The sequence below is a fragment of the Oxyura jamaicensis genome, chromosome 9 (genome assembly GCF_011077185.1).
Source record: "Oxyura jamaicensis isolate SHBP4307 breed ruddy duck chromosome 9, BPBGC_Ojam_1.0, whole genome shotgun sequence".
NCBI lineage: Eukaryota > Metazoa > Chordata > Aves > Anseriformes > Anatidae > Oxyura > Oxyura jamaicensis.
In genome coordinates, this window is record NC_048901.1 from 21,367,555 (window position 1) to 21,383,280 (window position 15,726).

The 15,726-nt window shown below is 44.4% G+C and overlaps 1 protein-coding gene across 7 annotated transcripts in view; it reads left to right on the forward strand.

The window, feature by feature from the left end:
* The window catches only part of MECOM (MDS1 and EVI1 complex locus), a 313,650-nt gene that overhangs the window by 134,947 nt on the left and 162,977 nt on the right, over positions 1-15,726 (forward strand). For all 7 annotated transcript variants that reach the window (XM_035334589.1, XM_035334585.1, XM_035334586.1 and 4 more), the window contains exon 2: positions 2,121-2,470. In XM_035334589.1, coding sequence (XP_035190480.1) covers positions 2,121-2,470 — 350 coding nt within the window. The remainder of the gene's footprint in view (positions 1-2,120; positions 2,471-15,726) is intronic.

Here is a 15,726-nt window from a genome sequence, read left to right on the forward strand (position 1 = left end):
TTCCTGCAGCCCATGTGTATACATGTTTCTTTTTTTTTTTTTTTTTTTTTTTTCCTGTTTCAAAACCAGCTGAAGTCTTTTAGGCCTGGCTGCAATCTAAACAGTCGGGGGAAGACATCTGAATGGGAGCGAGCCCGCCCGGGGTGGATGCAGCGCTGCTGCCGCCTGCAATGGTGGGGAGCACGGTGGAATTTGGGGGATGCTCGGGAGGCACGGACCTGCCCCACTCACCCGTCCTGCCCTGCTGGCTGCAGCAGTGCCCCGATGTAACAGAGATGGCTGCGGCCACTTCAACGCGGGGCAGCAAAGTGAATCGTGGCATCCACATGGAGCCGTGTCCCTGCCCTTTTCATGGCATCCTTCCCATCCTCTGCAGCCCAGTTTTGCTGTGGACCAGCCCTGGGCAGGAAGGTCTGGACACGGGCTCATAGGTGCAGCACGTGCAACAAGCTCTTGAGCATCTTTACCCAACCACCGAGCTATCGCAGGCAGGATTTCTCAAACTTAAGCGATGGCAAATCCCTCTGTGTGTCCACCTCAGCCAGATGGTGGAGTCGGTCAGAATTTTGTACTTCCCAGACTGCCAGATACTAGAAAAGCATCAAACTAATCGATACGGGGCTCAGTCCTTGAAGGGCAGGGAGAGCCTGCCAAGGCAGGGAGGGAACGGGTAGCTGAACTTCCCTGGGACATGCATGAGGCCATAGCCAGTGCCACATAAAAGAAAGAAAAACAGTTCGTGGCTGTGAATAAATTGCTCACAGATGAAGAATCCAGTTTGCCAGTCATGTGATGGGAGCAATCTATTCAAATGATTTGTTACGTCCCAGGGTTTGTCTTAGGCAGCACCAGAAGCATGAAAGGACGGAGAGAATGCTGCGAGATAATATGTAACAAAGATGTGAGAGATAATGGGCTATGACCAGGTTTTAGTGGAAAAGACATACGGTGCTAATCTACCGTGGATAGTTTCTTAAATGAGCAAGAAATTGAAAGAACATTTTAAAGTTTCCTGTTTCTTCACTGAAACGGAGTCACTCTGGTCGCCACGCGCGGTGCAGCGCTTTCATTTCTGCGCCAGCAAGAAAGGCAAATGGTGTCGTGCCCAGATAGAGCATCGCCCACCTTCAGTCCTTGGAGAGCAGTGCTCGCACCTCGTGTTTGGGCTGTAACGAGGTGGAATGTATTTTGGTGCATGGGAAAGGTACGGTAACACTAATAAAGTTAATGAATGTAAGTAGTGAAGTTTTTTGGTTACTTTGCATTTTTGCCTCCTTTGCCTACATTGGGTCAGTGCAGCTAAAACCCCTGCTGAAGTCAGCCTGAGTTTTTTTGGCTAAAAGGAATTTGCAATCAGCCTTCTAGTTTGAGCTGTCAAAAACAGTGGATTTTTCCCCTTTTCCCTTTTTTTTTTTGTTTGCTGGCTAAGACTCAAAGATGAAGGTGGTTTTTTTAACGCATTTTGGATCCACCCCCATTTTCTTTTTCTTTTTCTTTTTTTTTCCTCTTCTGACTGTAAGAGGAGAAGGTTCATGTTTGCTGTAAGGTGCAGTTTAGATTCTGAACTTACTTATTTTAGGCCATTGAATTTCATGGAGGTCAACGGTGTGATGCTGATTTACATCAGCTGAAGTTCTTGCCAATAGTTACGTGGTAGGCTGGATCCTTTCCTCCAAAGACTAATTGGAGGCCATCAAACTTAATTTTGGCTACTTTAGGTCCAAGCTGTCTCTCTGAAAGACCAATAAAGCTTTCCTGCCTTTCAGTTCACTTACATTTCACTTGTAACGTAGAGCGCTGGCTTTCAGTTGCAATTTCAAAGGGTATGCAATGCAACGCGCTGTATCTGGACCAGATTGGACAATAGGGTGTGCCTACAAATACATCTGTATGTAATTCCCTCACTTGTGTTCCGTGATGTAAACCACTTTTGATGTCAGGAGTGCTGAGAAACGCCGTGCACCCCCAGGCCTGCGGCGGGGAGAAGGCTCCGCTGCCGGCCCGGTGATCGATGAGGGTGCCGCCCGCCTTCCAAACTGGCCTCTCCATTTCATGAAGGAGTTTCCTACGCAAAAGCTGTCAGGACGTTTCAAACCCTCCTGTTTGGCTTTCTGTTTCAGGTGATGAATGTCTGTATGAAAGCTTTCCTGAGCTTCCCTTGGAGGAAGGGCCAGAAGCTGATGGCGAGGCTGCGAACACCCAGTGTCCGACGGCCGTCAGTGTTCAGGAGCCGTCGTCTCCAGCAACCTCCAGCGAAGCCTTCACGCCAAAGGAGAGCTCTCCTTACAAGGCTCCGATATACATTCCCGATGACATTCCCATTCCTTCAGAGTTTGAGCTCCGAGAATCCAACATTCCTGGAGCGGGATTAGGGATATGGACCAAAAGGAAGATCGAAGCCGGGGAAAAGTTCGGCCCTTTTGTGGGAGAGCAGCGGCCACACCTTAAAGATCCCAGTTACGGTTGGGAGGTAAGACACTTTGCATTCTTTCGATCTGTTGAACTCCTTGAATGTCCATAAACACAGAGGCATTTGCAGAATTTGAGTCCTATCCTGCAGCAGCCAGGGAATATTTGTGTGCACTGACTGCTTTGTGGCCTCGCTGTGCTTTCTGGATGAAAATGAATGTTAAGGGGAAAAAAAGGGAAAGGAAAAAAAAAAAAAAGCAGGAGTTATTGTTGCTCTTCATGCGTGAAATGTGTGTGGGTGGGTATTGGCAGGTGACCTCCCTTTCTGGGAAGGAGAGGCAGAAGCTGTGTTATCGGAACGTTTCTGTGCCGTTCTCAGCTTGCTCACGAGCAGCCCTGCCGTGCGGCCAGGGTTGAGGGACCTGCAGGCGACTCTGCGCGATGTATCTGACAAGCAACTGGGCGCTGCTTTCAGTGCTGCGCATCACCACTTTCTGGTGACAGCAAGTAGTGTAGCCCTAAAATCTAGGATGGTGCTGCCAAGTGGCTGTTGCAGCCTCATGCTACTCAGGGGCTTTGAAGGCTGGGGGTTTGATCTTGCCCCTACTTAAATCAATGGGAATTTTGCCATTCGCTCAGTGAACGTATGTTTGGATGCTAGTGTCAGAAGCCGAGCACACATGGGGATGGTGTGGATCATGTTACTTCTGCAGATGCTCTGAGAAATGTTGCTTTTCGTGGAGGCAGAGACCTCCTTCGGCACGTACTGTGGTTGTTTCTTGTGTCCCCTGCCTTCGGGGGCAACGTTTTCCCTGCCGTGATATCACAGGACAGTGGTCCTGTTGAATTTTTGCCTTTGTGGTAGTGGGAAGGATATTTCCTCTTAAACCTGGCACTAAAAGATATCCCTGGTGGCTCGTGGGGCTGTAGACCTAAGGCGGTGAGGTTGCTTGTGTTAGGGTGGGTCAGTCAAGCCCCAGCCTGAGTCTGGAGGAGGCTACAATGCGACGTAAGAAACACTCTTGTGTAGTTTTATTTGTGGCTTTAACAATCTGCTGTAGAAATAGAGTACAATCTCAGCTTGCCATCTGTATTCTTCCTTTGGTTTCTGATTAGGGGAGAGGTGTTGGGTTTGTGCGGCTCTCCAGGGCTGCGGCTGACCTCTGAGTGAATGGGAGTTTCATTTTCCCAGGAAAACAGAGCTTCTCTGCGGAGCAGAGCCTCACAGATATAGTGGGTAATAAACATTTGGTTTGCTCTTAACTGTCAATAAATACTTGATGAGTTCATTCCGGACGTCCCATCCAGTTGTTTAAACACTTTTGAGAGCGGTGACAATACAACAGAATAGTGTCGGCAGAAATTATAGACTTTGCGGCACTCTATCAAGTTAACAGACCCTGATGCAATGTAATTGCTGGTGAGAAATCTTTATTTTTTGACCACAGCACCAGGAAACCATAAAAGCTGACTTTTAACCACACCACAATTCAGCTCAGGTATTGATATCAAAAACTGGAACCAAACTGCTGAGGCACAGCTGTACTTGCAGGTTTAACACGTCCAAATTTATGCATCTGGGGCTGGATTTTTGGGTGGTGCAGTTCAGATTGCACCCCCAGAAATGAAAGGAAAGCCATCTTTATAGCCACAGCCTTGGGTATTGATAATGTACTGCAATAGTAGACAGTAGTTCTGCTGGTTCAAATATTTAGGATTTTGGAGCCTACTGAATCCAAACAAGAAATGCATGTCTTGATACTGTTGGGAGCCCAGCTGGCAGATCTGAATCCCTTTCACACGGCAGGACTCGTGCCTTTCAAACAGCATTACGTGTTCGGGACAGCTGGGGAGAAGCTATTGAAAAGTGCTGGAGGAAAATCACACAAAATCAACAGGCAGGCTCCCTCTGCAATGTGGCCACTCATCCCTAAGTACTCTGCAGTGCTCAAGGGAGCCTGACACCGAATATTTTTCCAACAAGTGGGTTAAGTATGTTTATTGGAATGGAAGGGAGACAAAGAAATGGTGGTTACCAGAGTTTATACAGAAAGGGAAATGGTGAGCAGTGAAGGTTAAGGCTAAAGGACAGAGGGGGGGATGTGGTAGCACAGGAGCAGACCTTACCTCTGTCCCAGCCCGGGTGCTCACCATCACGCCGCTCTAGAAACCAGCATCTTCCGGACCTGTGGCCTGGTGTAAAAAAGGGAGAAAGAAACTTAACGGTGTGGGGGCTCTGGGAATGTCACAGAAATACGGCATGGCGAGGGAAAAGGTATCGTTTAGCCATGGTTCTGTACAGGCTGGGGAACTTTTCTGGTGTCTGCCCACCCGGGCACTTCTGGGAAACTGGGCATTTCTTCTGCCAGGTGCCAGTAAGTCAGTGAGCAAACAGGCATGGGGGATTCGGTCTGCTCTTGCTGTGTCAAGGTAAAATTTCCTTATTATTTTCAGCAGAGGAAAGATGGAGCCAAAGTTTCTGCATGGTTCCTGCTGTGGGTTTAAGTGACTTTGTAGCACGAGAAGTTTTCAAATATTTATTTCCCGTGATGGTACTTGCTTGCCTGGTGAACGGCACCAAGGTGGCTGCTGTCACAGCATACTTTTGTGATTGATTCCACGCATCTCCTGGGGTAGTTCCTGGTGCTGTAAAGGTAATCTGCGGCTGGTGGCTTCAGGAGGAGGTGGAGCAGAGTTTTGGCTGATGGTGGCGGCGGCTGCCTGCCGTGACGCTGCTGGTGGGTGTGAGGAGGATGGTGGGTCAGTCCCTTAATCTGTTCTAACTATGGGATCCACAGGCCAAAAAGAGTATTTTTCTGTGTCCTGGGTTGCTCAGTGCTTCCCCTCCCGTGTACATCACTCAGAATGATGCAACATTGATTATTTTTGTGTATTTAATTAATTTTCTTTAATAGATTCCCCTGCTACTACTGTAAGCATGGTTAAGTTATTGGGAACTCTGCCTTCCCAATTTATATGCATTTCTCTCAGTTCACGGTGAAACACTGAACATACAGTGGTGGTTGACTCTCCAAGATGTTGAAGGAAACTCTTTTTAAGAAAATAGCATAACCCCAATATTTTTTTGAGGAATACTGAGCATCTTCCTTCCAATTTTTGATGCTTTTACATTGCCGATTTGCTTCCCCAGCCCGGCTGTTTAGGATTGCGCAGTAACCTAGAGCCTTTCAATTCAAAAACCTCCATGTGAATCACAGGGAAGAGTTTACAGCCACGCGCAAATTTGGACCGTAACTACATGTTTGGAAAGGACAATTCTGTAATATGCTGCGCTTAATCCCCCTGCGAAAAGATTGTCGTAGTGCTGGGTATTGCCAGCTTCGGGATACTTTTGATGCTCGTGACTGTATTCCACCTGAGTCGGTACCAAGGGTCAGCACGCAGTGCCTGGGAGGGAAGGGGAAGCTGGAGGAAGCGCCGCTGTTCACTTTCACAGCCAGGCAGCTGGTGTAGAAAAATTGGCTGCAAAAAGCTCAGGAATTTTGTTGGCCTGTTCCCGTGTCCCCCTGTAGCCAGGCTTCCCGTGGCATCGCCGCGCAGATTCATCAGAACAAGCCTGAGAAAACAATGTCCATTGTGTCCATTTATTCACTTCAGCCATAAAACATGCTGTGGGACAAAGAGAATTTGTTGTGATATAGTTGTGCTTGGGTCATGATTAGAGTGCTATGGACCGGTTTAAATGAAAAGCCATAAATTTGAATTTTATCTCATTTTGTGGGCCTAGAGCGAAGCATTATCTAATCAGGTATTGGGTAGCTAAAGCACAAATCGAACCCGGGGTCACCGGACGGGGGAAAGGTCAAGCTTTTTTGCAGTTTGTCACCGTGGTTTTAGTATTTGCCAGCAGCCCCAATATCTGAGGGGGCTGCCTGGCTGTTTCTCAGGGATTGTTTGAGAAGGGAAAATTGACTGCTGCTTAATCAACAAGGAAAACAAGCTTTTAGGGGATGGCAGCAATTTTTTAAACAAAAGCAAGAAAACACAAATCTCGTGATTTCATCATAGTTCATGCCCCGCTATGAAAAACAGCTTGGAGAGTATCTGAAAGCAAGGCTTTAAAGAGGTCACCAAAGCCGATGCACCTATCTCCCAGCAGCATCTTCTGGAGTACGCTGAATGTTCAAACCCAGGCCTCTCACTGCTATAGCAAACGCTGAAAAATCTCTTTCACAGGGACAACATCTTTGCAGGTCTTTTTATCCTAGACTTTGACTTGTTTATTAGGAAGGTAGAAACAGGAGCAATAAACTTTAATAAATCAAACGTGTCGTAGAAGTAGAAGATAATTTAGGGCTTTATAAAGCATCATATAATCTGCTTATAGAGCAGAGTATATTTTCTGTTCATGACAGAGAGGCTGTAAAACCTCACAGATTTGTTAGAGGATGTTTGAGTTGGGGCTATTGCTTCTAAATGGAAATTAGGAGGCTATTTGTTTACCTCTCTTTTCTGATGTGCATCTTCGGGGAAAGCTGGGCAGCTTCCTAAAACCTGATCTGGAGCAAAGGCTTCCCACTGCTCAACAGGGACTGGAGTAGGTGCAATTGTAAGTTTCAGTTCTGCACTCCTTGGCTTTCATTTGAAATATTTTTTTAATTTAAATGTAGGTGTATTTGGAGGGTGGTTTTTTGGGATGAGGGTATTTTTATGAAAAATGACTAGTAAGTTACACATCATGAGGGTATAGGCCTTTAGAACTGGACTCTGAAGTGTAGCTTCCCAGAACGATGTTGTAGTGCCTAAACAACAACTTGGTTTCCCCGCTGCTTTCAGCATCCCAAGACTTTCACTGCATTCGGTGGGAGTTACTGGCCTATTCTTCGTGGTGCATCTGTTATCATTTTTGCGTGCTCCTTTGGAAATCCTTTGTCAGATTGTTGAAAGCAGCGTCGGTCTCTTTTTATAAAAAGGCAACAAAAAGATGCTGCTTTTAAATAACCGGGCATGAGATTCACACATCTTAAAACTCCCGTTAAGCTATTCGTAATAAACAGTGCCAGTGCTGAGGGTGATAACTTCCTTGTAGTTAGTGAAGTCGGTGCTGGCACAGTAATCGTGTCTTCAGCAAAACAGAAAAGTGAAAGGAACAACGTCTCCACCACTTCTGAGTATTTTGATTCAGGATATGGAGTATTTCCCATTGTTCAATAAATAACAAATTTCTCCTTTTGCCTGGCACTTCATGACCAATGCTCTGACATATAGACCAATCTTTTGCTTTAGCTTTTCTCTGGATCGTCCTTAAGAGCATGAACACGCAGAGCAATTCCACTTTGGGCCAGGTGGCTGGAAAGTGATGGAGAGTAATGCAGACTCCTTGCCTACGTTTTCTCCTTGCGTATGTGTTTCAGCAGTAAAAGGATTTCAGAAATGGCTGCAAAGTTACTATTGAGGCAAAACCAGGAATAAGAGTATGGGTTAGTCTGTTAATTGAAATTAAAACGGAATAATTTGTTTTCTAAAGGGGGAAGGAGGGGCTCTCCTGATCTGTGCAAGGCTGACCTGGGTTTGCAGATTGCACGCTCTCCTGGGTCAGCAGCCCATCCACTTCTGGCAGCTCCAGGTGGGGGCGAGATCCTTACCTTTTCTTCAACACGCAGGTGATGTTTTATCCCGTTTGGAGCTCAGCTTTGCAAGGCATGGAGCACTCTGGCTGGGATCCAATAAAGCACTTAGGCACGGGCTTATCATCAAAAGGATTACCCAGGTGTTTGAGTTAAGCATGTGCTTAGCTGCTGTGTTAAGCTCTCTGCTAGGGACATAGCGTTCAGTGCCACATAGGACGGAGTTCATACCATCTATCTTACCTGGGGTGAGCATGCACGAGGGTGCTACAGCCCCTAGAAAGTAGCTCGCAAAAAAAGACATTACTTACAGTACTGCTAACGCTGCCAGCCTGAATTCTGTTATTTGCATCCATGTCTCGTGGTGAGGCTGCAGCTAAGTTAGATGTTATGGCAGAGATGCCAGACGCCCCAGCCAGTTACACAGCTGTTAGCAGCAGTTTGCTCCCTCCCTGCTCGCTTTCTCCCTGCTCAGAGGACAGACAGTTTGTAGTTACACATCGGCAAACATCAGCTCCCTGAATAGCAAGGTACAAGCAGGTGGGCCCGTCGTTCAGTTCTAACCAAATATATATGGCAACAAAATGGATCTGTGTGTCCTTTGGGTTGTTTCAGGTGGATGGAGGAGGTTAGGACGTGGGGGTAACGCACAGAGTCATCTGCCATTGCCTTTTGCTACTGTTCTTTGACTCATTTCTCATTAATTATTCTATTAACACGATTAAGCAGAGCCTCGCTTTGTAAGGTTGGTGGGATGTGATGCCCTGCTTTTGGACAAAGCCCCCCGCTTTGCCCCGCTCAGGCAAAGTGCCGCTCACCCCGCGGGAGCAGGAGACGAGACCTGCGGAGCTCTCTGCATGGCCCTGCAGCGGAGCCGTGCTCAGAGAACTCCAAATCCTATCGCCAGGAGGCCGAGTGGTGACAGCAGGCGGGTGTTGCGTGGCTGCCCTCAGCGCTGATAAGTCGCTGAGCCGACCCAACGCCGACGTGGCAGCAGCAGCAGGAGGTGCTGGTGTGGTACGGCTGTGAAACCTCACAAAAAAACCTCTGGGTAGCACCTTTGTCTGAAATAAAGCTGGGCTGGTTTGTGTAGCACTGACAGTTTCTCCACGGTGGATGCTCCGCGGTGTCCTTGACCTTGGGGGCAGGAAATCACCCCTTTCCTGGCACAGCCTAAAGCCCCAGAAAGCTCTCCGTGGGTCTGTGTCCGCGTTCCCCACAAAGCCACTGAGGTTTCAGTTTAGTCAGGAGGAGCGCTAGCTCCCGAGGGAAGCAGTGTGAGGCCAATAGGGCTGAGTGGACTTAAGAGGAGGAGCAGGAGGGGGAGAGGGAAGTTCTGTTACCCCCTTCAGAGCAGAACTGGGGGGGAAGTTTCAGAAATTTGTATTCCTGTTCAAAATATGGTGGTTATTATTTACTCAGATATGACCTGGGTAGATTTTACTTAAATTGAGCAGCACTTGTCCAAGCAGGCAATAAATATGCCGAGAGAGGCTGGCATTGGAACAGATCTGTGAGATGATCAAAATATGAAGAAAAATCATTGTAAGATGTGTCAGATGTCCCTTTAAAAGACAGAGCCTGTAAACTGAATCTAGCTGTTAAGACAGACAACATCAGAGAGAAAAATAAAAAAGAACTGAAGAGAATAATAATTGCATCTAATAGAACTGACAAACAATCACAGTTCTTCCCATTAAATAAATATGTTATAAAGAATTTATTAGGAAATGTCACATTATGCAAGCCAGGATTCAGAGATGAGTTCTTTGCATTAAGTACAGTAGATGCCATTAAGGAAAACAGTCAATATGTCACTAAGCCACGGCCTGTAAAATTAAATTGATTTGGTAAATGTAAGTAAGATAGATCTGTTTGCTTTCATCATCAATTTTGAGTGGGTGAACAGGTGATGTCACCAACCTGGGAGCGATAAAGATGCAGGACCATCTGGAAAGCTTTGTGATGGATGGGCAACTGCTTTTGGATAGTGACAGTGCTGTGGTACTTTGTCACTTGGGATGCAGTACTTAATAACTTTTCAATACCATCATAATAAATTTCACTGCCTTATTAATATAGAAATGGTGAGTTATTACTGTGATGGCTATTGTAAATAACAAGAGATGCAGCTGTCAGAAGCTGATTGTTTGGGCATGTTTCTTTAAGCAACACAGTTGACTTGGGATAATCAACGTATGTCTGTACCAGCAGAGTTTATTGCTCTTGTCAAAAGAAAAAGCTGCATTATTCAAAAATTATATGAAGTCCATAATAAACAGGTTTAATATATTATCAGATTTTTCCTATAAGTTTCCTAACACAGCACAATAAATCATTTTTAATAATGCCTTTCCATGTACAATAATATCCTTATGCTGTAATAATGTCCTTCCCTAACTATTCACAAAACAGAGAACTTCTGAAAACACAGAGAGGTATCTTTCACTCGTTGGAACACTTACAAAATTAAATCTCCCTATTTCATTAAAAGGCTACTTTTGATATAAAGCTGATGGACTCTAGCTGTGTCTTTCTTTTTTATTTTAATTGAACAGATGTAGTTAAAAGTAATCTATGACAAAGAAATACAGGCAAAATTATAACCATGTGTCCTTAAATACTGGCAGGAAAGAGCATCTGTGGGTGTTTTATGAAAGCCCAGCACTGCTCCGTGACATTGTTGTTAATGTCATCAGTCTGAGGACTGGAGAGAAACAAAATGCATAGATAGTTGTTAGCAGAAGATGAATTACCAGATCAATCATTTAGCACCATTCAGAGCATTATACCATTGTTCCCCGGGAAGATAATTAAATCAATGATGTCTTTCTTATTTGTGTAAAGAGGCACAAACTTGTAAAGAATATCTGAAGCTCCTCAAACATATTATTTCTGGATTTTTTTTTTTTTTTTAACCATAGCGACTTTGCCTTTCAGGGTCTAGCTTTGTCCATCTTTTCAATTAAATGTCTCTCCACCATTTCTATTACTGCTGAAAAGAGAGCCAGCAGTCTATTAACAGGCAATAAAGTTCAGGAAGCCTAAGACTAGTTTCTTGGGTCAGAGGTGAAAATTACATACTAAATGAAACAAAGGTGTGTCTTGATGGCTCAACAAGCAGTGAAGAGACGAGCAAAAATGTGGGCAGGAGGAGGCAGTCATCATTAAACAGAAGCAAATTAAGACAGGAGGCGGTGTATGGCAAGAAGCTTATTAACCCAAATGAACACATGCACTCCAGAGGACATAGCACTGAGGTCTGGCATTTAAATCACCACGACTGAAAGGTATTATTCAGATCTGGGCTTTTGGTCTAATAAAGAGATCACTAAAATAAAAATAATAAAAAAAAAAAAGTATAAATAAATTTATCATCTCCTACATGCTAGGTCCTGAAGATACAGACATGTTTTTCAGAGTGGTCCAGACCCATAGTTGCTTGGAGGTAAGAAACAGAAAAATATAATCGGTTAATAGAGTATTTCCACTTCTGAGAGTATTAATATGATGTTTTATTGACGTGGTAGCAGTACTGGCTCCTAGCTGAACGATAGGTGGCACACACAGGAGTGAAGGCGTAGGTTGTCGTAGTCCAGACTGATTTTATCACATTAACTATGCAAACAATAAGTATTAATTTGGAAAAAAGAAATACAGATGTTAACTAGCCCTTCTTTAAAGTGCAATCCCAGCACTTAAAGTGGAAAGATGTAAAAGATCCCACAAAAGGCATAATATTTCATCAGGTGAAGCCTGCAGCATAAAGGGGCTCTTGTGTATAGTGGGTTTCCCAAACTGTTGTTCTTAGTCTTAACTTGATGAAGTGTGCTGGCAACAGGTATGAAGTAGGCTTGCCTTCCCTTTCTGTCAGCTCTTACACTCTGTGTTGGAGACCTGGTGTGTAGCTGCTCAGCATTTTGGAGAGGAACTTTCATTGCCCTTGTGTCTTCTTGAAATGCCTCAAGTGGTAAGCTGGCTTTCCAGAAGTGTAGCTATCGCCGTATGTGTGTTTTATTCAAAATTACGCCTGGAGATGCTTGTTTTCTAGGAGATTTGTGGTCATGGTATTTCTGTTGCTTACAGCAGGTGGATCTCAGTGGGTATTTTGAACCGTGGCAGTAACGCTGATTTAGTGCAAAAATGCTGGTCTGTACAGAGTAGAAGTCGGGTTACACGATAGCTTCATCACTACTGCGTTTGCGGAAAATATTCTTTAGAGCCAGATTTTAAGCAGTTATCTAGTGATACCCTCTGCATAAGCTGCATGTGGCAAAATTTGCATGTGAATGTGGAAAAAGTAAATTTTCATGCCGGTGTTAACTCCGCATCTACCTAGTAGAATATCTACCTGAGCAGGCACACAAAGGAGCAGCTAACAAGGAGGAAAGAACCCAGCTTTGTGTCTTCCTTAACACTAAAAGAACCCTGTCAAAACTTCTGTGTGTGGAGGAAGATGGTGCTAACACCGCGTACAGAAAGCAACATCTGCAGTGTGCTGCAGCTCCATGCCCTGCCCTTTGAAATACCTTTTTTTTTTTTTCTTTCACAGAGAATATCTTACAGTTTTCCAGAAAAGAAAACATAATTTCCAGACAGAAAACATCTTACAGTTTTCCCCTGATTAAGACTATGCAAAGTGGCCCTTTTTCCTCATTTCTTTGAAGTCCTGCGGTCTCAAAGTGCATTTCTCCAGCCCAGCTGACTGCAGGCAATGCAACTGCCTTTACTTCCTTCATCACTTTTTTCTTCCTTTTCCTCCCATACCAGTGCTACCATCCTCCATGTCACTCCAAAACCTCGCAGCCAGCTGGGATCCTTGTTCATCTTGGTGATAAACCCTGTACTTTCCTTCTACCCAACCTCTCCCAAAGCCGTTCTCCTCACCACGTCCTTTGCCAGTCCCTTCCATCTCTGCACCTTATACCCGACCCTCATCTTCCTCACTTTATCTTTCACCAGGTCACTGGCCATGGCCATATATATAGTCTCTGCTAACCAGACTCTGCCTGTCTTTCAGTGCCTGCATAGACTTTAATTTTTTGCTGCATCCTTTCCTGTCCCTGCTGCTCACGTCAGCATTTCAGCATCCCTCTGCCCATCCAGGCTTGGTGCTTCACCGCTCTCAGGGACGCAGTCTTGCCTGCACCTTCCTGCACTGCCTTTCCCCCACTTGAAATATCACAGCTTTCACGCTTGGCAAAGCTGCTCAGCCCCTACCAGCACGGGGCCCCCCTCCTTGCTTTCAGAAGTGGTTTTCGCAGACCATCTCTTAAATTTGATGGTGGTGTTATGAGAAAGGCAACATCTCATTCTCTGTCCTCAAAGTCTGTTCACTCTTGCTGATGCAGGCTAAGCTGAATAAAACATGTGTTTTAGGCAAAAATAATGATACCTCGTTTTCACGCTAATTTAAATAATTATTAGAAAATTACAACTTCAACAGAAGCTGCTGTGTTTGTAAAGAAAGCCTCGTGGCAGGGACTCAGCTTGGTGAGTTTGACTTGTTTGGCATTTGCATTCAAATACTTTTGTGCCTCTTGGCCACCGCTAAAACCTGACTATCTGCTTCCAGCACCCACGGCAACAAAGCACTTTTCTTGCACAAGCAGAAGACCAAAATTCTGTTTCTCAGCCCCAGCATTCCTGAATAAAATGTAGCTGATTGCAACAGTATCATTTCAGGGTGTGATTTTTAGTGGGTCTGAATGATACGTTTGAATGGGTTTAGAATAGGTGCTTGAGGGGCTTTTGTCCCCATGCTAATGCCCCGCAGCAGTGGGAGTCAGGAGGAGCGAAGTGATGACCTGCAATAGCAGACGGCTCCAAACAGAGCTGGATTAATGCGAAATGGGGCCCCGATCCCATCCATCGGGGGCCCCCATCCCATCCATCGGTGGCCCCGGTCTCCTCGTGGGCCCCACGAACCTTGGCAGCCCAGCCCGCGGCCCTGCGGCCTCCCAGCGGCCTGTCGGGCCTGCAGCGGCCCGGGGCCTAACCACCAATTTGCCCAATGGGCTCGGCATTTTTTTTTTTTTTTTCCTCTATAACCACTACATTTGATGTGTTCTGGAAATTCTGCAGTAGCCTTCCCCCTCCTGTGATATGGCCAGGCTTGTTCTGTAGCACCGAAAAAAAAAAAAAAAAAAAAAAAAAAAAGGCCTTAGTGTTGGGAATTATAAATAATTTGATGCAACAGGTTTAAGTTACCATTTTTGTGGTGAAAAGAAAAGCTTAGCATGATCCAGATTTTCCTTGGTTTCCTCCCATTCTGCTGAGAAGCAGAGGTATTCACATTTCTTTGTCTAACAGTTTTATAATGTCTTAAGAGATTAACAGTGAGCATGAATGAGGGGCTCAGGATTAGACGACAAAAAGCCCGGGCCGGCCACTACCTTGTTTGCACATTTTACATTTTTCAGCATTGCCGAGCGAGTATAGAAACTAAGGAAAGATAATAAGGACCAGAGTCCCAAAAGTGTTTAGTGATTCAAAAAATTCAGATGCCATGTCAGAACTGACAGAATGATGGAGCATTATGTGGCAGGGCCCACTTTTTTGTCTTAGGGTAAGCTCTTGCCCTGAGTGAATGCAGATGTTATCGCAGGATCCCAGACAGACAGTCAGTGAAATGTGACAAGCTGTCAGCAAAGTTACACTACGTTGATTTTGCTAAAATATCCCAAAGCTTTATACATGCCTTTTTTTATATAGAAAACTCTTAGCTCAATCAATTGAAGAAAAAAAAAAGGGGGGGGGCAATGATTACAGTAACCTTTCTAGTCATAATCCTTTGAATGATGCAGACGTGGCTGTGAAAGTTCTTATTTTTCTTTCTTTTTTTTTTTTTGCTTTCCTTTCCTTTTTATTTTTTTTTTTAAGTGTGAGGAAAATTATCATCTAAACTATTGGAAGGTTGCATTGGCATCAGGAAAATTTCTGAAAGCAAAGTGCATCTTGAGCATTCATGGAAAGGCTGTTAACCACATGTCATACTGTGTCAGTCACTCCCTGAATGATTTGGGTATTTACCCCTGTGAAATGCTTAGTCAAATCAGTAATAGCAGCCAGCAGAAGTGAATCCTACCAGCTCTCATCATGGCTTTCTCCTTAGCAGGATATCAGCTTCAAAACAGGGGGGTTAGAAGCAATTCTATCTCCTTCACTTCCCTTTTTTTTTTTTTAATATTATTATTATTTTATTTATTTCAGAAATAGTTAAAATTTTAACCGAATAAAAAAGCTGTCAAAATTGAAAACAGAATTGGAAAAAGCATGTAAAGGGAGCTGGCTGAAACATGCTCAGAAATCAAGAATATATGTCAAATAGGGCAAATCAGTATGAATTAGCTGAATTCAGATGCTCCGAATTCATAGTGAGGCCAAGAGAATGACTTCAAATTTCTCTGAGAAATTTGATTTGTAAATATTATAACAATATAAAGGTTTTTTAAAAATATGAGCAGAAAAATAAGAGCTCTGTTCTGCATAATTTTAAATATTTAACTCTTAAAGAATCTGCAGTGAAGTTACGTTATTTATATGCCAATGCATTCACAGCACTGAGCTTGGTATTTTCTTGTTTTAATACTTCATTACGTTGAAAATATAAACATATTCTGGGAAACACGAATATTTTTACACATGCAACTGATTTTCACTTCTGAATTAGAACTGCGTCAGATTCAAACTTTTACATAATTAGAGGACGGAGCATAAAATCCTGATG